The sequence below is a fragment of the Natator depressus genome, chromosome 13 (genome assembly GCF_965152275.1).
Source record: "Natator depressus isolate rNatDep1 chromosome 13, rNatDep2.hap1, whole genome shotgun sequence".
Taxonomy (NCBI): Eukaryota; Metazoa; Chordata; order Testudines; family Cheloniidae; genus Natator; species Natator depressus.
Window position 1 is genome coordinate 29,312,933 of NC_134246.1, and position 14,281 is coordinate 29,327,213.

General features: G+C 54.7%; 1 protein-coding gene across 2 annotated transcripts in view; it reads right to left on the reverse strand.

Annotated features, from left to right (window-relative positions):
* The window catches only part of MYH7B (myosin heavy chain 7B), a 51,512-nt gene that overhangs the window by 19,461 nt on the left and 17,770 nt on the right, over positions 1-14,281 (reverse strand). For both annotated transcript variants that reach the window (XM_074970341.1, XM_074970340.1), the window contains 12 exons: positions 13,562-13,665; positions 9,784-9,922; positions 8,924-9,042; positions 7,709-7,858; positions 7,221-7,391; positions 6,341-6,520; positions 6,111-6,243; positions 4,799-4,875; positions 3,184-3,271; positions 2,309-2,426; positions 1,496-1,619; positions 732-868 (listed from right to left, as the gene is read on the reverse strand). In XM_074970341.1, the coding sequence (XP_074826442.1) occupies positions 732-868; positions 1,496-1,619; positions 2,309-2,426; positions 3,184-3,271; positions 4,799-4,875; positions 6,111-6,243; positions 6,341-6,520; positions 7,221-7,391; positions 7,709-7,858; positions 8,924-9,042; positions 9,784-9,922; positions 13,562-13,665 (1,540 nt within the window). The remainder of the gene's footprint in view (positions 1-731; positions 869-1,495; positions 1,620-2,308; positions 2,427-3,183; positions 3,272-4,798; positions 4,876-6,110; positions 6,244-6,340; positions 6,521-7,220; positions 7,392-7,708; positions 7,859-8,923; positions 9,043-9,783; positions 9,923-13,561; positions 13,666-14,281) is intronic.

A 14,281-nucleotide genomic window follows, 5' to 3' on the forward strand; every position in this document is an offset into this window, starting at 1 on the left:
ATGTGGCTTTTTGTCTCCTGCTGCCAGGCCCCTCCCAGTCCCCCTTTGCAGGTCATGCAAGCCATGGAAAAACACTCCCTGGGCAATACAGCTGACACGCATGCTGGGATGCTTTCCTTGCCTGCCGCCTGGAAAATCCACCACCGCTCAGCCTGAGCAGCCCAGAGAGGAAACTGATCTGCCTTATACAGTCTCCATTCCCTCACCAGGAGTAATAACGCCCATGGATGGCACTGCTGCCTGTACAGCAATGGGAGAAGTGACCCCCCTGAGTGGAGCAGGGCAGGGGAAAGGGCATTCTGTCCCATGGAACAATGTTGTATTTCAAAATTTGGTTTCATTCTGATTTGGAATGAAATTCTCCTTAAAAGGGAACGGAGCTGCAGGCAGGCTGCCAGGCGGAGCTGCCGCAGAGCCATGAGTTTGGGAGCTGGGACTTCTAGGCTCTTGGCTCCCCATCAGCCCTCCAGGCAGGCTGCCCGGGAGCTGGGCAGGCGAGCTGCACCGAAACCAGGCAGGGCTCTGCTGGAACTTCAGCAGCATCAAACCATCTCCACAGAACGGTTCCATTTTGATTGATTGGCAAAGGTTTCATTGGAATTCCATCCAGCTCCGCCCCTGGACGTGTCTGACCAACCGGGCGTGGTGGGAGGTTCATCCCTGCCTGCTCTGATTGGACAGCAAAGGGTGAGCGCTGCTGGCAGGGCAGGCCGCCCCTCTAGCTGCTCTACCTCCGGTTGATCATCTTCTGATACTCAATGCGCATCAGCCGCCCACGGATTCTGGCCTGCAGCATCGTCAGGATCTTGGCCAGGCGCTCGTCTCGCATCTCCTCCAAATGGCCCAGCAAACCAGCTTTGAAAAACACCTGCAAGGAGGGGAATAAGAGTGAGCTTATGGGACCAACGGGCACCCGAACCTCTCTGAGCAGCCATCAGACCCCTAGACACCATTTCTTCAGCGCCTGAGTATGTGTCATTAGCGCTGCCTGGTGTGGACTCACAGCGCCAGTGCTCCCCAGCCCGCTCGGTGACGTGTGCCCCGATTGCTAGGGCAGGGCCTACGGGAGCTCTGAGCCAGCGACTCAAATACCACAACGTGCTCTGGGGTGATGGGACCCTGGGGAAAGGGCGTCCTTGCTGGACCTCCTCCCAGCCTGTCTCTCTGCCCTTCCCTAGCTACCCACCTCCAGCTGCTGCACTGAGCCACCCCCAGCCTGCCTCCTCCCATGGGTGGAAGAGCAGGCAGGCAGGGCAGGGACCTGCAGCGGGAGGGCCTAGTCCAGACAGCGCTGGGGTGGTGGGGTTTGGAGCAAGACCTCTGGAGGCGATGAGCCCTGGGGAGAGCAGAGTGAGCTGGAGCCGGAGAAGAGCACTGGGAGCTCTCACCCTTCCCCTCCCTGCAGCTCTCCAAGGAGGAGTCCCATCCTCAGGGCAGACCACCCAGTCCCAGCTCCCTCCCTGCCTGCGGGAGCCCAGCTGCCCTCCCCTCTCACCTTGGTGTGACCAAACTTGTACTGGGTGTGGTCCAACTCCAGAGAAGTCAGCAGCTTCTCCGTGGCCTTTCTACTGTCCACAAACTTGTCATCAGGAATGGCAGCAGGATTCAGGATCCGATAGCTGCAGAGACACAGCAGAGGGGCCATAGCACCGAGCTCGTAGCTCCCCCTAACCCCACGCAAAGAGGGATCCAGCCAGGAACATGTCTGTGCAACACGTGCTGTGGCCACGCTAGACACCGGCAGCACCATGGCACAGGTCGCGTGCTGGCTTGTGCACCGGTATGTAGCATGCCTGGCCAGCTCAGAGCTGCCTCCTCTGTGCTGGGATCTGCATGATACAAGCACCATGGGGCTGAACTGCCAGGATCAGAGCCAGGCCAGCAGGCTGCCAATTGTGCCTGGGCCTACACTTCTAACCAGCTCCGAGCTCAGCTCACAGAGGCAGGGAGGGAATTGAGCTGGGCTCTGTGCATCTGATGCGGGGAGCCTCATTAGCCCCTGACTGACATTCAGCCTCTGCCTTGGGCTCCGGCCTCTCACGCCGAACACCATCATTTGGGGGAGGGCAGCACAAGACCCTGATGTATCCACGTTAGCCCAGGTGTATCCAGGAATCTCGGACGGCTTTGCGCTGGGAAGCAGGATGAAGGCACCGTGCACAGCAGGGCCAGTGGCAGAAGGCGAGTGACACACATGCTGGATTCAGATGAACCCCCACGCGCTGGGGAGCAAAGCGGAGCCTGGGGCAATCTACTGTCTGCCTGAGCTAATCCCCACCAGCCAGGGGAGAGAGAGGGGAGGCGTTACCGCTGCTTGAAATCAGCGTAGAGGATCCTGTTGGGGAAACCTTTGCGGCAGATGCGAATGCCCTCCAGCACACCATTGCAACGCAGCTGGTGCAGCACCAGGAAGGCGTCCATGGCTCCTGCAGAGGAGAGAAGGCAGGGGTTGCGTCAACAGGGCCCACGTCAACCAGGCTATAGCCTGGACCAAACCCCCATGGCCAGTGGGGCTGGGGAGCTGAAAGCTGAGCCTCCAGCTGGACCTGGATTTTGCACATGGCCCCTGTTTTAATAACAGGTTTACCCCACTTGCTGGCCTGGACCGAAACCCAGTGCTGTGGCCTGGGCCCCCTCTGCTCTCTGGAGGGTGGCCAGTGCTATGTGTGTCTCCTGTGCAATGGCAGAACACAGGCTCGCAGCATAGCTAGGGAAGGATTTGCCTTCCATCTCTGCTGCTCCTGCCAGGAGACTCTAGGAGGGGTCGGAGCAGCATCCACAAAGCGCAGGTGTTTTACCCACAGCTCCTGAGGAGCGACCCACTTGCTTCTGGGTTTAGACCCCTTGTATAGGTCCTTGTCACCTTTGCATCCAAGGGGCTCATGCAGACAGGGAGCTCTCCTGTGGCCCCTCTGGGCAGCCCTAGGGCACATGGTGCATCTGGAGGGGGGTGCTTCCCCTGACCCCTCCTGACAGGAGCTGGAATTCATGGGCCTAGGAGAGACACCTGTCAGGCCTCCTTAGCTGGGAAGCAGTGACTAGAGGTGGGGGGTGGGATCCTCAGAGCTCTGGTGGGAACAGGTGGCACACGCAGCCCAGAGGAGATAACGATGAGCTGCCATTAATCCGAGTGCTGTCCTACCAGCCCCGTTCCTGGGCCAGGCCAGTCCTGCAGCTGCATACCTGGGGTCTTGGTCTCATTGGGGATGATGCAGCGGACGAAGTGAGGCTGGGTGGCCCGCAGGTTGGTCATCAACTTGTTGAGGTTCTCCTGTAGGGCAGATACAAGGGTGAGGCGGGACACGCTGCCTCTGCCCTGCCGGGTGTCACCACTCGCCTCACATCACCCTGCCCCATGTCTCCTCAGGGGTCTTTGTACTTTCCCAAGGCTGTGGGAACAACACCCTAAGCCCGGCTTCCATAGAAAGGTCTCTGGGCCCTGGAGGCCTTCAGCCTGCGGGGGAGGGCTCGGCACAGCACTCCTTTGAGGCTCTCCTGAGCAGCCTCTGGGTGGTGCCATTCTCCACGGGGGTATGCCATGCATGGTAGGGGCTACCAAGTGCATTTGCACTTGCAGCTTGGGGATGGATTTGATCCCAGGAGTCTGGAGACAAGAGCCAGCCGCGCCGGCATCCCCCGCACCAGCCACGCTCCTTGTGAAAAGTGCAAGGACAGGGCACAACCTGGGGGGGAGGCGTCCCCCCGTCTCACTCAGAGCATGAGTGATGCATGATGTTTGTTTCTGGGACTTCCTTTCTCTTTGAGCAATGGCCCAAGCCACCCAGAAGCCCTGCCCTTCCTTGTGCCATGCCAAGCTGCCTCCTCTCCTAGGCCAGGCAGCCCCCTGCTCTCGGTAGCAGACACCCTGCAGCAGCTAGACTGACCCACTCACAGCAGCGTGTCTCTAAGGCAGATAGGCCTTCCCAATGCACAAGGAAGGAGGCCAGTAAAGTGTCCCCGCAGTGGGTTGAACCCAGAACCCTCAGCTCTGAAAGCCCCCCCATCTGACGCTGGAGCCAATGAAGACTGGCACAGCTGCTGCTCCCCTGTCATTGCAGGACAAGACTCTTCCAGCAGGATCTAGCTTTAGGCTTATGAACCCCAGTCTGGTCTGGTTCTCAGCTGTCCCCCTGGCTGCCTCAGAGACAGAGACACCCCCGGAGTGAGTGCTGTGAACGGGGTTCAGGGCCCTGTGCTGCACTGAGCTAGCAATCTGTCCTAGCCATCTCCCAAGGCAGGAGAGCTGCAGGGCGGCTCCATAATCCTCCCCTGTTCAGAGCCCCGTAAGATCCACCTTCATTGTCTTCTGCCAAGGGCTGTCCTTCCCGCAGTTCAGAGTGAGGAGAGAGGTAGCACAGACTTAAAGTGATGTTCATGTAATACATTATCTAAACATCACTGCAAGTCTTAACTGCCGCTCTCCCAAAGGCGGAGACGCTGCCGGGCGCTGGGCAGCACTGCCATCGCGGGCTCAGCAGCGGCACAAGCCCCACCTCAAAGGGGGACATTTTCTCTCCGTCTGGGACCACGGGTCCTTAGCTGAGCGAGTGCAGCGTGGAGAGGAGCTGGCAGCAGGGGGCTGAGACTGTTCCCGACCCGGCACAGAGCTAGCACCTGCTCTAGGGCTGAGGACCTGTCGCGCCCATGCAGCAAGAAACACCAACCCTGTAGGGTCTTTGTGTCTCTTACAGTGTCAGGGGCTTGTGAGGGAGATGCCCCCGGGCTGGGTGAGGGGCTGGGATGGATTCTCGGAGGGGAGTCTTCACCCTCCTGCCCTGAGTGTGGGTCTCGCTCTTACCTTATGTAACTGTGACACCGTTTGGAAGGAAGCCGCCTTCTTACGCTTCTCCTTGACCCCTGTCTTCGGTGGCTCATCTGTTGGAGGGAAACGGTAAATTCATGATGCCGGTGAAGTATTGATCTGTGGTCTGTTGTGTCTGCTGCATTTGGAAGACTCTGGGTCCCGATGTTAGTGCACCTAGATGAGCCACAGGCCTGCTCTTGGGAGTGTGTGAGGCGGGAGGAGGGTGTGTGAGGCGGGAGGAAGGGGTGTGCAAGGGGGGAAGAATGGGTGTGCAAGGAGGAAGGACTTGGTGTGTGAGGCGGGAGGAAGGGGTGTGCAAGGAGGAAGAATGGGTGTGTGAGGAGGGCAGAATGGGTGCATGAGGCGGGACATGGGTGTGTGAGGTGGGAGAAAGGTGTACAAGGAGGGAGGAAGGGGTGTGTGACACGGGAGCCAGGGGTGTGGGAGGCAGGAGGCGGAGGGGGTCTGTGTTGGGCCCAGATGCGGTGGCAGAAGTCCTATGAGCGTGTGGGCAGAGACGTTGGAGGGAGAGTGGAAGTGTGTGTAGGATCGGTGAGCATGTTAACTAAGGGGCAGAGCTGTGTGTGAGTCCCCCTGTCTCTCTCCTCACTGGGGAGTGGAAGGTGGCTTGTGAGTCTGGCCTGGGCAGAATTCCCCATCATGCAGATCTTAGCAACCCCGGGCCAGCACCGGGCGCCAGGTCTCTGTTAAGGGGGAAATGGCAACACTTACCCTGGATCACACCTGTAGACCGGGATAAACCTCTGCTCCCCTCTGGTGTTGCCCAGCTTTCCCTGTTGGGATTCCCCTTCACTCCCATGACACCATCCCCCACTGGGCTCCCCAGGACTAAGCTGCAGCACCCCATTGCCCAGGGAGCAAGAGGTTGTGAATGGGAGTCAAATCCAGGTCTCCCAGGAATCAGTGCAGCGTGGCACCCTAGGTCTCTTGGTGAGCAGGGGATGGCCAGTGGCGGATTAGCCACTAGGCCAATGAGGCCCATGCCCAGGGGCTCCGGCTAATTGGGGGGCCCCAGGCAAATGGGTGCCCCCATGCCCTGATCCTATTTCCCTGGCAGGAACATGGGGGGACTGCAGGCAGAAGGGGTGGGGAGGGACCCCCACTTGCTCTGGCCCAAGGCCCCACAAAACCATAATCCGCCCCTGATGATGGCCTTCTGTCAGAGCCACGGCATGCTGCAGGCCTGCTGGTGCCAGCAGAGAGCAGTTCTGGGCAACTCGTGAGGTGTTCCCAGGCGAAGTCACGGTGTGGGTGAGGGGCAAAGTGGGGCAGGACCATGGCTCACCTGAGGAGGAGCTCACATAATTCTCATATAAGCTGCCCAAGAGCTTGTTCTGTGATTTCTGGAAGACTCCCACCACTGTCTCATTCAGGGGGTCTTTATTCTTATCCAGCCAGCCAATGATGTTGTAGGGCACCTGTCACAACAGGACAAAGAGAAGCGGGTCAGGTCAGCAGCCCAGCACAGAGGGCCCAAGAGGCCTGGGAAAGAGAAGGGCTCGGCGGGGGACATACCACTCCCGCGTAGTGCACCAGCTCAAAGTGCGCCTCATATTTGCGCTTCTTGTCTGGCCGTGGCTTCTGGAAGTTGGGAGACTTCCCGATGTGGTTGTCGTACAGCTTGGCCTTGAAGGACATGTCTGAGGCTTTCGGGAACATGCACTCCTCCTCCAGGATGGAGAGGATTCCCAGCGGCTGCAGGAAAGGATATCCATGAGCCGCTCAGACTTCGGCACAGCGGGGAAAGGACAAGAAAGGCCCCCACCCAATCCCGGCCCCCAACCAATCCCTGGCACAAATGCAGCCATCCTAGCAGCTGAATTGCAGGGGAGACTTGCTCTGCACTACTGGCTGGGGAGGTGCTGAGGCCCTTGCCAGGGAAGGAGAGTCAGGCCTCTGCAGAGAGGTGCTGGGAGAATGTGCCATGGGACAAACTGTCACCACCTTGTGACGGCATTTCCCCCTCATTCCCTCCCTACATCCCAACTGGCAGGATAAACTCTATTGTGGAAAGCCCCTTCCCGCCCCATTACCTCCAGCCCACCGCCTTCTGGGGTTCCCCTAATCAGCAGGCCGTCCCGTTCCCCTGGACTTGTTTTTCATTTCCCTCTCGATCAGTCAGGGCCAGGGTGAAATCCAGAACTCACTGAGGGCTCAGCAAGCCGGTTAGAACGGTTAGAGCCCTCAGCCCTACAGCTCAGTCTGGCGGCAGCCAACTATCCTCCCCCTGTAATAAAAGGATCCGCCAAACGGTATTGCTCAGCTGGCTGCTTGGTTACAGAGATTATCAGAGCCCATGCAGCCAAACCGTATGCACAGCCCGCTCCTGTCTCACGGAGCCACCCAAGCGGGCTGGCAGAGTCACTGACCCCCATCTCCACGCCTCATGCTTTACCTTCTCAATCAGGTCAATGCAGGCTTGCAGGTCCAGGCCAAAGTCGATGAAGATCCATTCGATGCCTTCTTTCTTGTATTCTTCTTGCTCCAGGACGAACATGTGGTGGTTGAAAAACTGTTGCAGTTTCTCATTGGTGAAGTTGATGCACAGCTGCTCAAAGCTGTTAAACTACAGGCACAAACCAAACCTCTGTGTAAGCAAAGGGGAGCGTCCTTTGGTCCCAGTGATTCCACCCAGCCCGTGTGGACCGGCCCAGCTGGGGTCCCATTCCAGAGCAGGCGGAAAAGAACTCAGCTGGGACTGAATCGTCACTCTGGTCCTCAGGGGGCTGTGGTGGGTGTACTCTAGGTAAATGAATTGACACATGAGCTCCATTTTCCATAGACACCCATGTCTTCATGGCAGAACTGCCAGAAGCCGTGGGAAAGCTGCCTGTGCGTCTAGGGCACTGAGTCAGTTTAGTACACGCCACCCCTGCAACCCACCTCAAAGATCTCAAAGCCTGCAATGTCCAGTACGCCGATGAAGAACTGCCTGGCCAGCTTGGTGTCCAGGGTTTTGTTGATACGCGTCACCAGCCACTTGAACATGCGATCGTAGGTGGCTTTGGCCAAGGCCCCGACTGCGTACACCACCTGCCAACGCAAACCGGAAAGGGCTCGTTACATCGGGACTTGCTCCCTATTAGTTTCATTTTGTCTACACCCAGCCTGAGGTGGTGGAGACCTGTTACTCTCAGAGCAGGAAGGGGAATAGCCAGACAGAACCAAGGGAAGTGCTGCTCCCACCAAGGGCCGTTCACATTTTCAGCTATTGAATTAGTCCGTGTGTTTGTGCTCCTGCAGCCATTTATCTTGTGCCCTCCTTTCCTGACTAAGTATACCTGAAGCTCCATGTGCTGGGGATGTGCTGGGGTCCAGATGAGATCTAGGGTGACATTTTCAAAAGTGCTCCAGTAACTTAGGAGCCTGTCCCCCATGGACTTTCTGACCCCCAGGCTCCCTGGTGCGTAAGTCACTTCTGAAGATGGAACCTAGGCCCACGACTCAGATAGGAATGATCAGAAATGTGACTCCCAGGCTGGTGTGCAAGGTGGGTGCGCAATCCAGGCCAAGCTTTGGGTGTGTGGCTGAGGGTGCGGAAACCTCATGAGCTGTGCTTGCAATCTTCCCGCCCTCGGCAGTGGGAATCTCACAAGAGCTGCTGTCCTGGGGAGGTTTCCACCATCTTGAGCCAACATACTCATGAGATAGGGGCTGCAGTTGAAGCAAGAACCACAGAAATTAGGCCCCTCTTGTGTGTGAATCCAACCCAGGCCAAACCACAGGGCCCAGGGATTTGAACCGAAACCCTCCACAAATTGAAGGGGTTCGAATTGAAATTCCAGCCTTGGCCCATCACTGTAAAATGCAATGGCCAAAAATATCTGGCCATCAAGCCAGCACACTCCCTGCTTCCACGTCACACTAGCAATGAATAACCGAGACAGCTGCTAAAAGCCAGCAACAGCAGGCTCAGCTTACACCATGCCCTTGGGGCTCCCAAACTCAGACTTTGTGGGGCCACCAGAGGGGAGAACTCCAGACCTAAGGGCCCTGGACTGGGAACGTCACCCAAATCCATCGCTCTCCTGTAGGGCACAAAGCCAAGGGATTCTAGGTAACAATGCAGGCAGGACACTACAGTCCCAGCACACTCACCTGTTCCACGTTCTGACCTTTTGTCACATACTCATTTCCTACTTTCACTCTGGGGTGGAGCAGCCCTTTGATGAGGTCAGCTGAGCTGATTCCCATGAGGTAGGCGGCCTTGTCAGCACCTGGAATACATCATCAAACCATGAGGAAGCAGCCAGGCGATGGGCATACTCAAGACAAAAAATATAGGGTTCTGTGGCTGAGATGATGCTGTCCTAATTCTGCTGGCTTTCACTAGCCCCCAAATGCTCTGTAGTCTGCCCACCTCCCCAGTGGGCAGTGTCTGTATTGTGTTCTCCAGGGGTTGTAGGGGGCTTTTGGGATCTGGCGATTTTTGCACATGTGCCTCTCTGAGGTATTACCAACCCAGAGAATCTCTGTCTAGGAAGATTTGCTCCATCTTAACGACGTAGGGGAATCGTTTCGTGTTAGATCAACATTCTCTTTGCTGTGCTCAAATATCGGGAACTGCCTAAGCTAAGGTTCCCTGCACAGCCCTTTCTCTGCCCTCTTGTGCTGAGAGAGGACAATGCAATAAGGGAGAACAATAAATCTTTGCACAGGGCAGCTGGTTTGACAGAAGCAGACAAAGTGTCGTGCACCAAACAGATGCTCAGAGAGACAGGGCTGCTGTGGGGAGTTCTGAGCACTGTGGGAGGCATGGCCCCTAGTCAATAGGCATTGCCACATGAGAGGAATGTGGGAAAGGGAAGGGATGGAGGGCAGATGAATGGGAAACTTAACGGGGATTGTTTCACTGCTCCAGCCCTGGGATTTCCTGTACAGCTGTGGAAGGAGTTCACGCACCCTGCTGGGCTCAGCAAAGCTTGCCCCAGCCCTACTCGGCCATGGGGCAAACTCACTTTCAGTGTTTTCGGCCTCCGCCTGCTCCTCCCGCTGCTTCTGCTTGAACTTCATGTTGCCAAAGTGCATGATGGCGCCCACTATTTTATAGCAGCCGTACTTCTCTTCATTGCTGAAGCCCAGGATGTCCATGGCATGCTGAGGGGTGACAGGCAGCGAGGGTAAACCTAGCCACTGTCACAGCAACCCCCCCCCCCCCACCAGCGAACAGAGACCTAAGTTTGGCAGTTGACTTGCACCCACAAGGGGCTCTCCAAACTCCCCAGTGGTCCCAGGTGCTGCAGGCTCAGCATGTTCTCATGCCCCGTCATAACGCATCCCCTGTGCAGCGTGGCCTACGCCGCGTGATCAAAAATCAGGAGACAGGCACTGAGAAATCATGAGATTGCCTTAGACACCATAAACTGGGGGCTATTTTCATCTGGTGTCTGGTTTTGGAGCCTTTACTTGGGACACATCTTCAATCTTTTCTCTGCAACCTTGAGGGCTAGAAACTCACTTCTTGGAAGAAAGGAAGGAAGGAGGGAAGGAAGGAAAAGCTTAGACTGTCACATAATCACATGACTCCAGGAGCTGGGGCTTTAAGAGAAAAACTAAATACTGAGAGACTCATGACATCATTGTGAGTGTTGGCAACATGAACACTTGGAGTAGGGTGAGTCCAACATTTTAACCAGTTACTGATCCATGAGAGGACCTTCCCTCGTATCCCATGACAGCTTAGTTTGCTTAACAGCCTCTGATGTGGGAACTTGTTGAAGGCTTTCTGAAAATCCAGGTACACTACATCCACTGGATCATCCTTGTCCGCATGCTTCTTGACACTCTCAATAATGCCAATAGATTAGTGAGACATGATTTCCCTTCACAAAAGAGAATTTTTGACTTTTCTCCAACAAATCATGTTCATCTATGTGTCTGATTATTCTGTTCTTTAGGTTCAACCAATTTGCCTGATACTGAAGTTAGGCTTACCGGCCTGTAATTGCCAGGATCACCTCTGGAGCCTTTTAAAAAAAATAGCATCACATTAGCTATCCTCCAGTCATCTGGTACAGAGGCTGATTGAAGCCATAGGTTACATTCCAAAGTTAGTAGTTCTGCAATTTCACATTTGAATTCTGTCATAATTCTTGGGTGAATCCCATCTGATCCTGATGACTTATTACTGTTTAATTTATCATTTAGTTCCAAAACCTCCTTTAGTGACACCTCAATCTGGGACATTTCCTCAGATTTGTCACCCAAAAAGAATGGCTCAGGTGTGGGAATCTCCCTCACATCCTCTGCAGAGAAGACTGATGCAGATAATTTATTTATTTCTCCACAATGGCCTTGTCTTCCTTGAATGCTCCTTTAACACTTGGGTCATCCAGTGGCCCCCCTGGCTGTTTGGCGGGGTCCTGTTTCTGATGTACTTAACAAATGTCTTACTGTTAGTTTTTGTGTCTTTAGCAAGTTGATTCTCAAATTCTTTCTTGGCCTGTCTTATTATAATTTTACACTTAACCTGGTAGAGTTTGTGGTCCTCCCTATTTTCCTTACTAGGATCTAAAATTCACCTTTCACCTCTAATGGCTTCCGTTACTCTGCTGTTTAGCTGTGGCGACAGTCTTTTGGTCCTCTCAGCGTTTTTTCTGGTTTGGGGTACACATTTAGTGTGAACTTCTATGATGATGTTTTTAAATAGTCCACATGCTGCTTGCAGCTCCTTTTAATTTCCGTCTAACAAGCGTCCAAATTTTTATGTAGTTCCCCTGAAAGCATTTAAAGTTAACAGCTACCATGGGGGGGGGGGTTGTATTATCCCCCCTACATGGATATTACACTGAATTACATTATGGTCACTGCTACAGAGTGGGTCAGCTAGAGTGACCTCTTGGACCAGATCCTGTGCTCCACTTAGGATGAAAGCAACAATTGCCTCTCCCCTGCTGGGTGTCAGGACTAGCTGATCTGAGAAGCAGGCATTTATGATGTCTAGGAGTTTCTCTTTGACCCGCTGAGGTGACATTTACCCAGTCAGTATGAGGATAGTTGAAATCACCCATTACTGCGCTTTCTGCTTTTCTAGGCTCTCTAACATCCCTTAGCATTTTGCAGTCACTGTCACCATCCTGGGCAGGTGGTCAGGAGTATATTCCTACTGCGATACTCTTATTATTCAAGCCTGGAATTTCTATCCATAGAAATTCTTTGGTACAATTTGATTCAGCTAAGATTTTTACCTTATTTGATTCTCTGCTTTCTTTCACATATAGTGCCACTCCCCCATCAGCACGGCCTGCTCTGTCGTTCCTGTATATTTTAAGCCCTGGTATTACTATGTCCCATTGATTATCCTCATTCCACCAAGTCTCTGTGAGGCCTATTATATCAATAGCCTCATTTCATACCAGGCTCTCTAGTTCACCCATCTTAGTACTTAGACTTCTAGCAGTTGTATATAAGCACTTGTACATTTTGTCAATAATCAGTTGCTTGCCTTCAGGTGCTATATATAAATGTGACTCTTTTACACTTGACTCTTCCTCACTGGCTCCTACCTGTACTTTACGAGATTCTTTCCTATCCTCTTTACTAGGATATAGAGTTCCCCATTTAATCATTTCATTCCTAAGAGACATCCCCACGCAAACCATGTACTCTCCACACCTGTCGGATTTCCCCCAGCCCTTACTTTAAAAAATCCTCTACAACCTTTTTAATTTTACATGCCTACAGTCTGGTTCAGTTTGGGTTGGGTGGAGCCCCGTCCCTCCTCTATAAGCCAATCCTTCCCCAAAAGGTTCCCTGGTTCCTAATCAACCTAAATCCCTCCTCTCCACACCACTGTCTCATCCATGCATTGAGACCCTGCAGTTCTGTGTGCCTTACTGGCCTTGTGCAAAGGATGGAAACATTTTAGAGAATGCTACCATGAAGGTCTTGTCTTTAATCTCTTACTTAGCGGCCTAAATTTGGCCTCCATGATCTCTCTCCTATATTTCCCTAAGACACTGGTACCTACACGTACCATGACCACTGGCTCCTCCCCAGCACTACCTATAAGTCTGTCTAGGTGTTTGTACCAGGCAGGCAATTCACTAGGCATTTCTCCTTGTCATCACAAACCCAAATATCTATATTTCTAATAACTGAATCCACTATTACTAGTACCCATCTCTTCCTAAAACTGGGGTTCCCTCCCCTGGAGGGGTATCTGTCATAGGTTCCGACTCCGTGGGTGCTCCAGGGCTGGAGCACCCACAGGGGAAAAACGGTGGGTGCAGAGCACCCGCCAGCAGCCCCCTTTTCAGGGGCCAGGACTCCGGGTTCTATTCCCGGTTCTGTCACTGAGCCTCTGTGGTTTTCAAAATGAGATGCTCACTCCTACATGTCTAGGGCTGTGTGCATCATTGGTGGCCATGTGTCTCACTGGCCGTTTGCATGGGACTGACCCCCTCTGGGTGCGTAGTGATAGGAACGACACACACTGCCATGCATGACCCTTACCCATGCTGTGCCTTGCTTTCCAGTCTATAAGTGGGGCTGAGAATGCACTCTCCCTCACTGCGGGGGACAGCTGGGGAGTGAATGTCTGCAAACCTCGGGGTCCCTTGCGGGGCAGGGGCTGGAGATGTGCACAGTGTGATTATTAATAAAACATCAGCAGAGCCCAGCGGTGTCTAAGCAAAGCTGGGCCATGGCCCCATTTCAGTCCAGGAGCATGTGAAGCCGTTCTCCCCTCTGCCCTCTTCCCAGGCCTCTCCCCTTCTCTGTCTCGCAGGTACGTACGTCTGTAGCCATGAGCTCCTCGCCATCATCCAGGTTGTCCACCGTTGTTACGCCTTGCGAGCAGAAGTGGTAGTCGTAGGGGTTGAGAGAGAGCAGCAGCATATCTGGGAGCAGGAGGGAGAGCACGGGCGTGAGGTACGGTCGGCTCCTCTGCCTGCTGACTTACGTTCCAGAGCAGACTCCACTGGCAAGGCTGGCACAGGACCAGAGGGGCCTAATGCTCTGCACAGCTCCAGGAATGAGCCCTAGGGCCCAGTGTAACCAAGGCTCTGCCGTGGGACATGCCCTCCCTTGGCTGAGCTCTGGACCTGCAAACCTGGCAGAGGGCTGGGCTCCCAGGTGGACACCCCAGGCATCGGGAGGTAGCTGGAGGCTGGCTGGAGCCCTGCCCCTTGGAGCCGCAGGGAGGGTGGAGGGCAGTGCTCCGGGCAGGGGCTAAGTGCAGTGGGATGTTTTGTTTCTCCCGGGCTCCCTCAATCCTCGCCCATAGTGCAACATGCGCCATGAAGCTAGCCCTGGCGCATACCACAAAACCCACTGCTCCTGGGGAGGCTCAGCTGGAGCCCCGGGCCGTGTGCTGCCATCTCCCGCAGCTTGCTGAGCAGCAGCTGCCAAAGAGCAGTGGAAAGCTACCCTACTCTGCCTTCGCTCCACCTGTCCTGGTAATGCCCCAGCACGCCAGTGCCCTGCCACTCTCCCTACCCTGGTCTCATTGCCCAG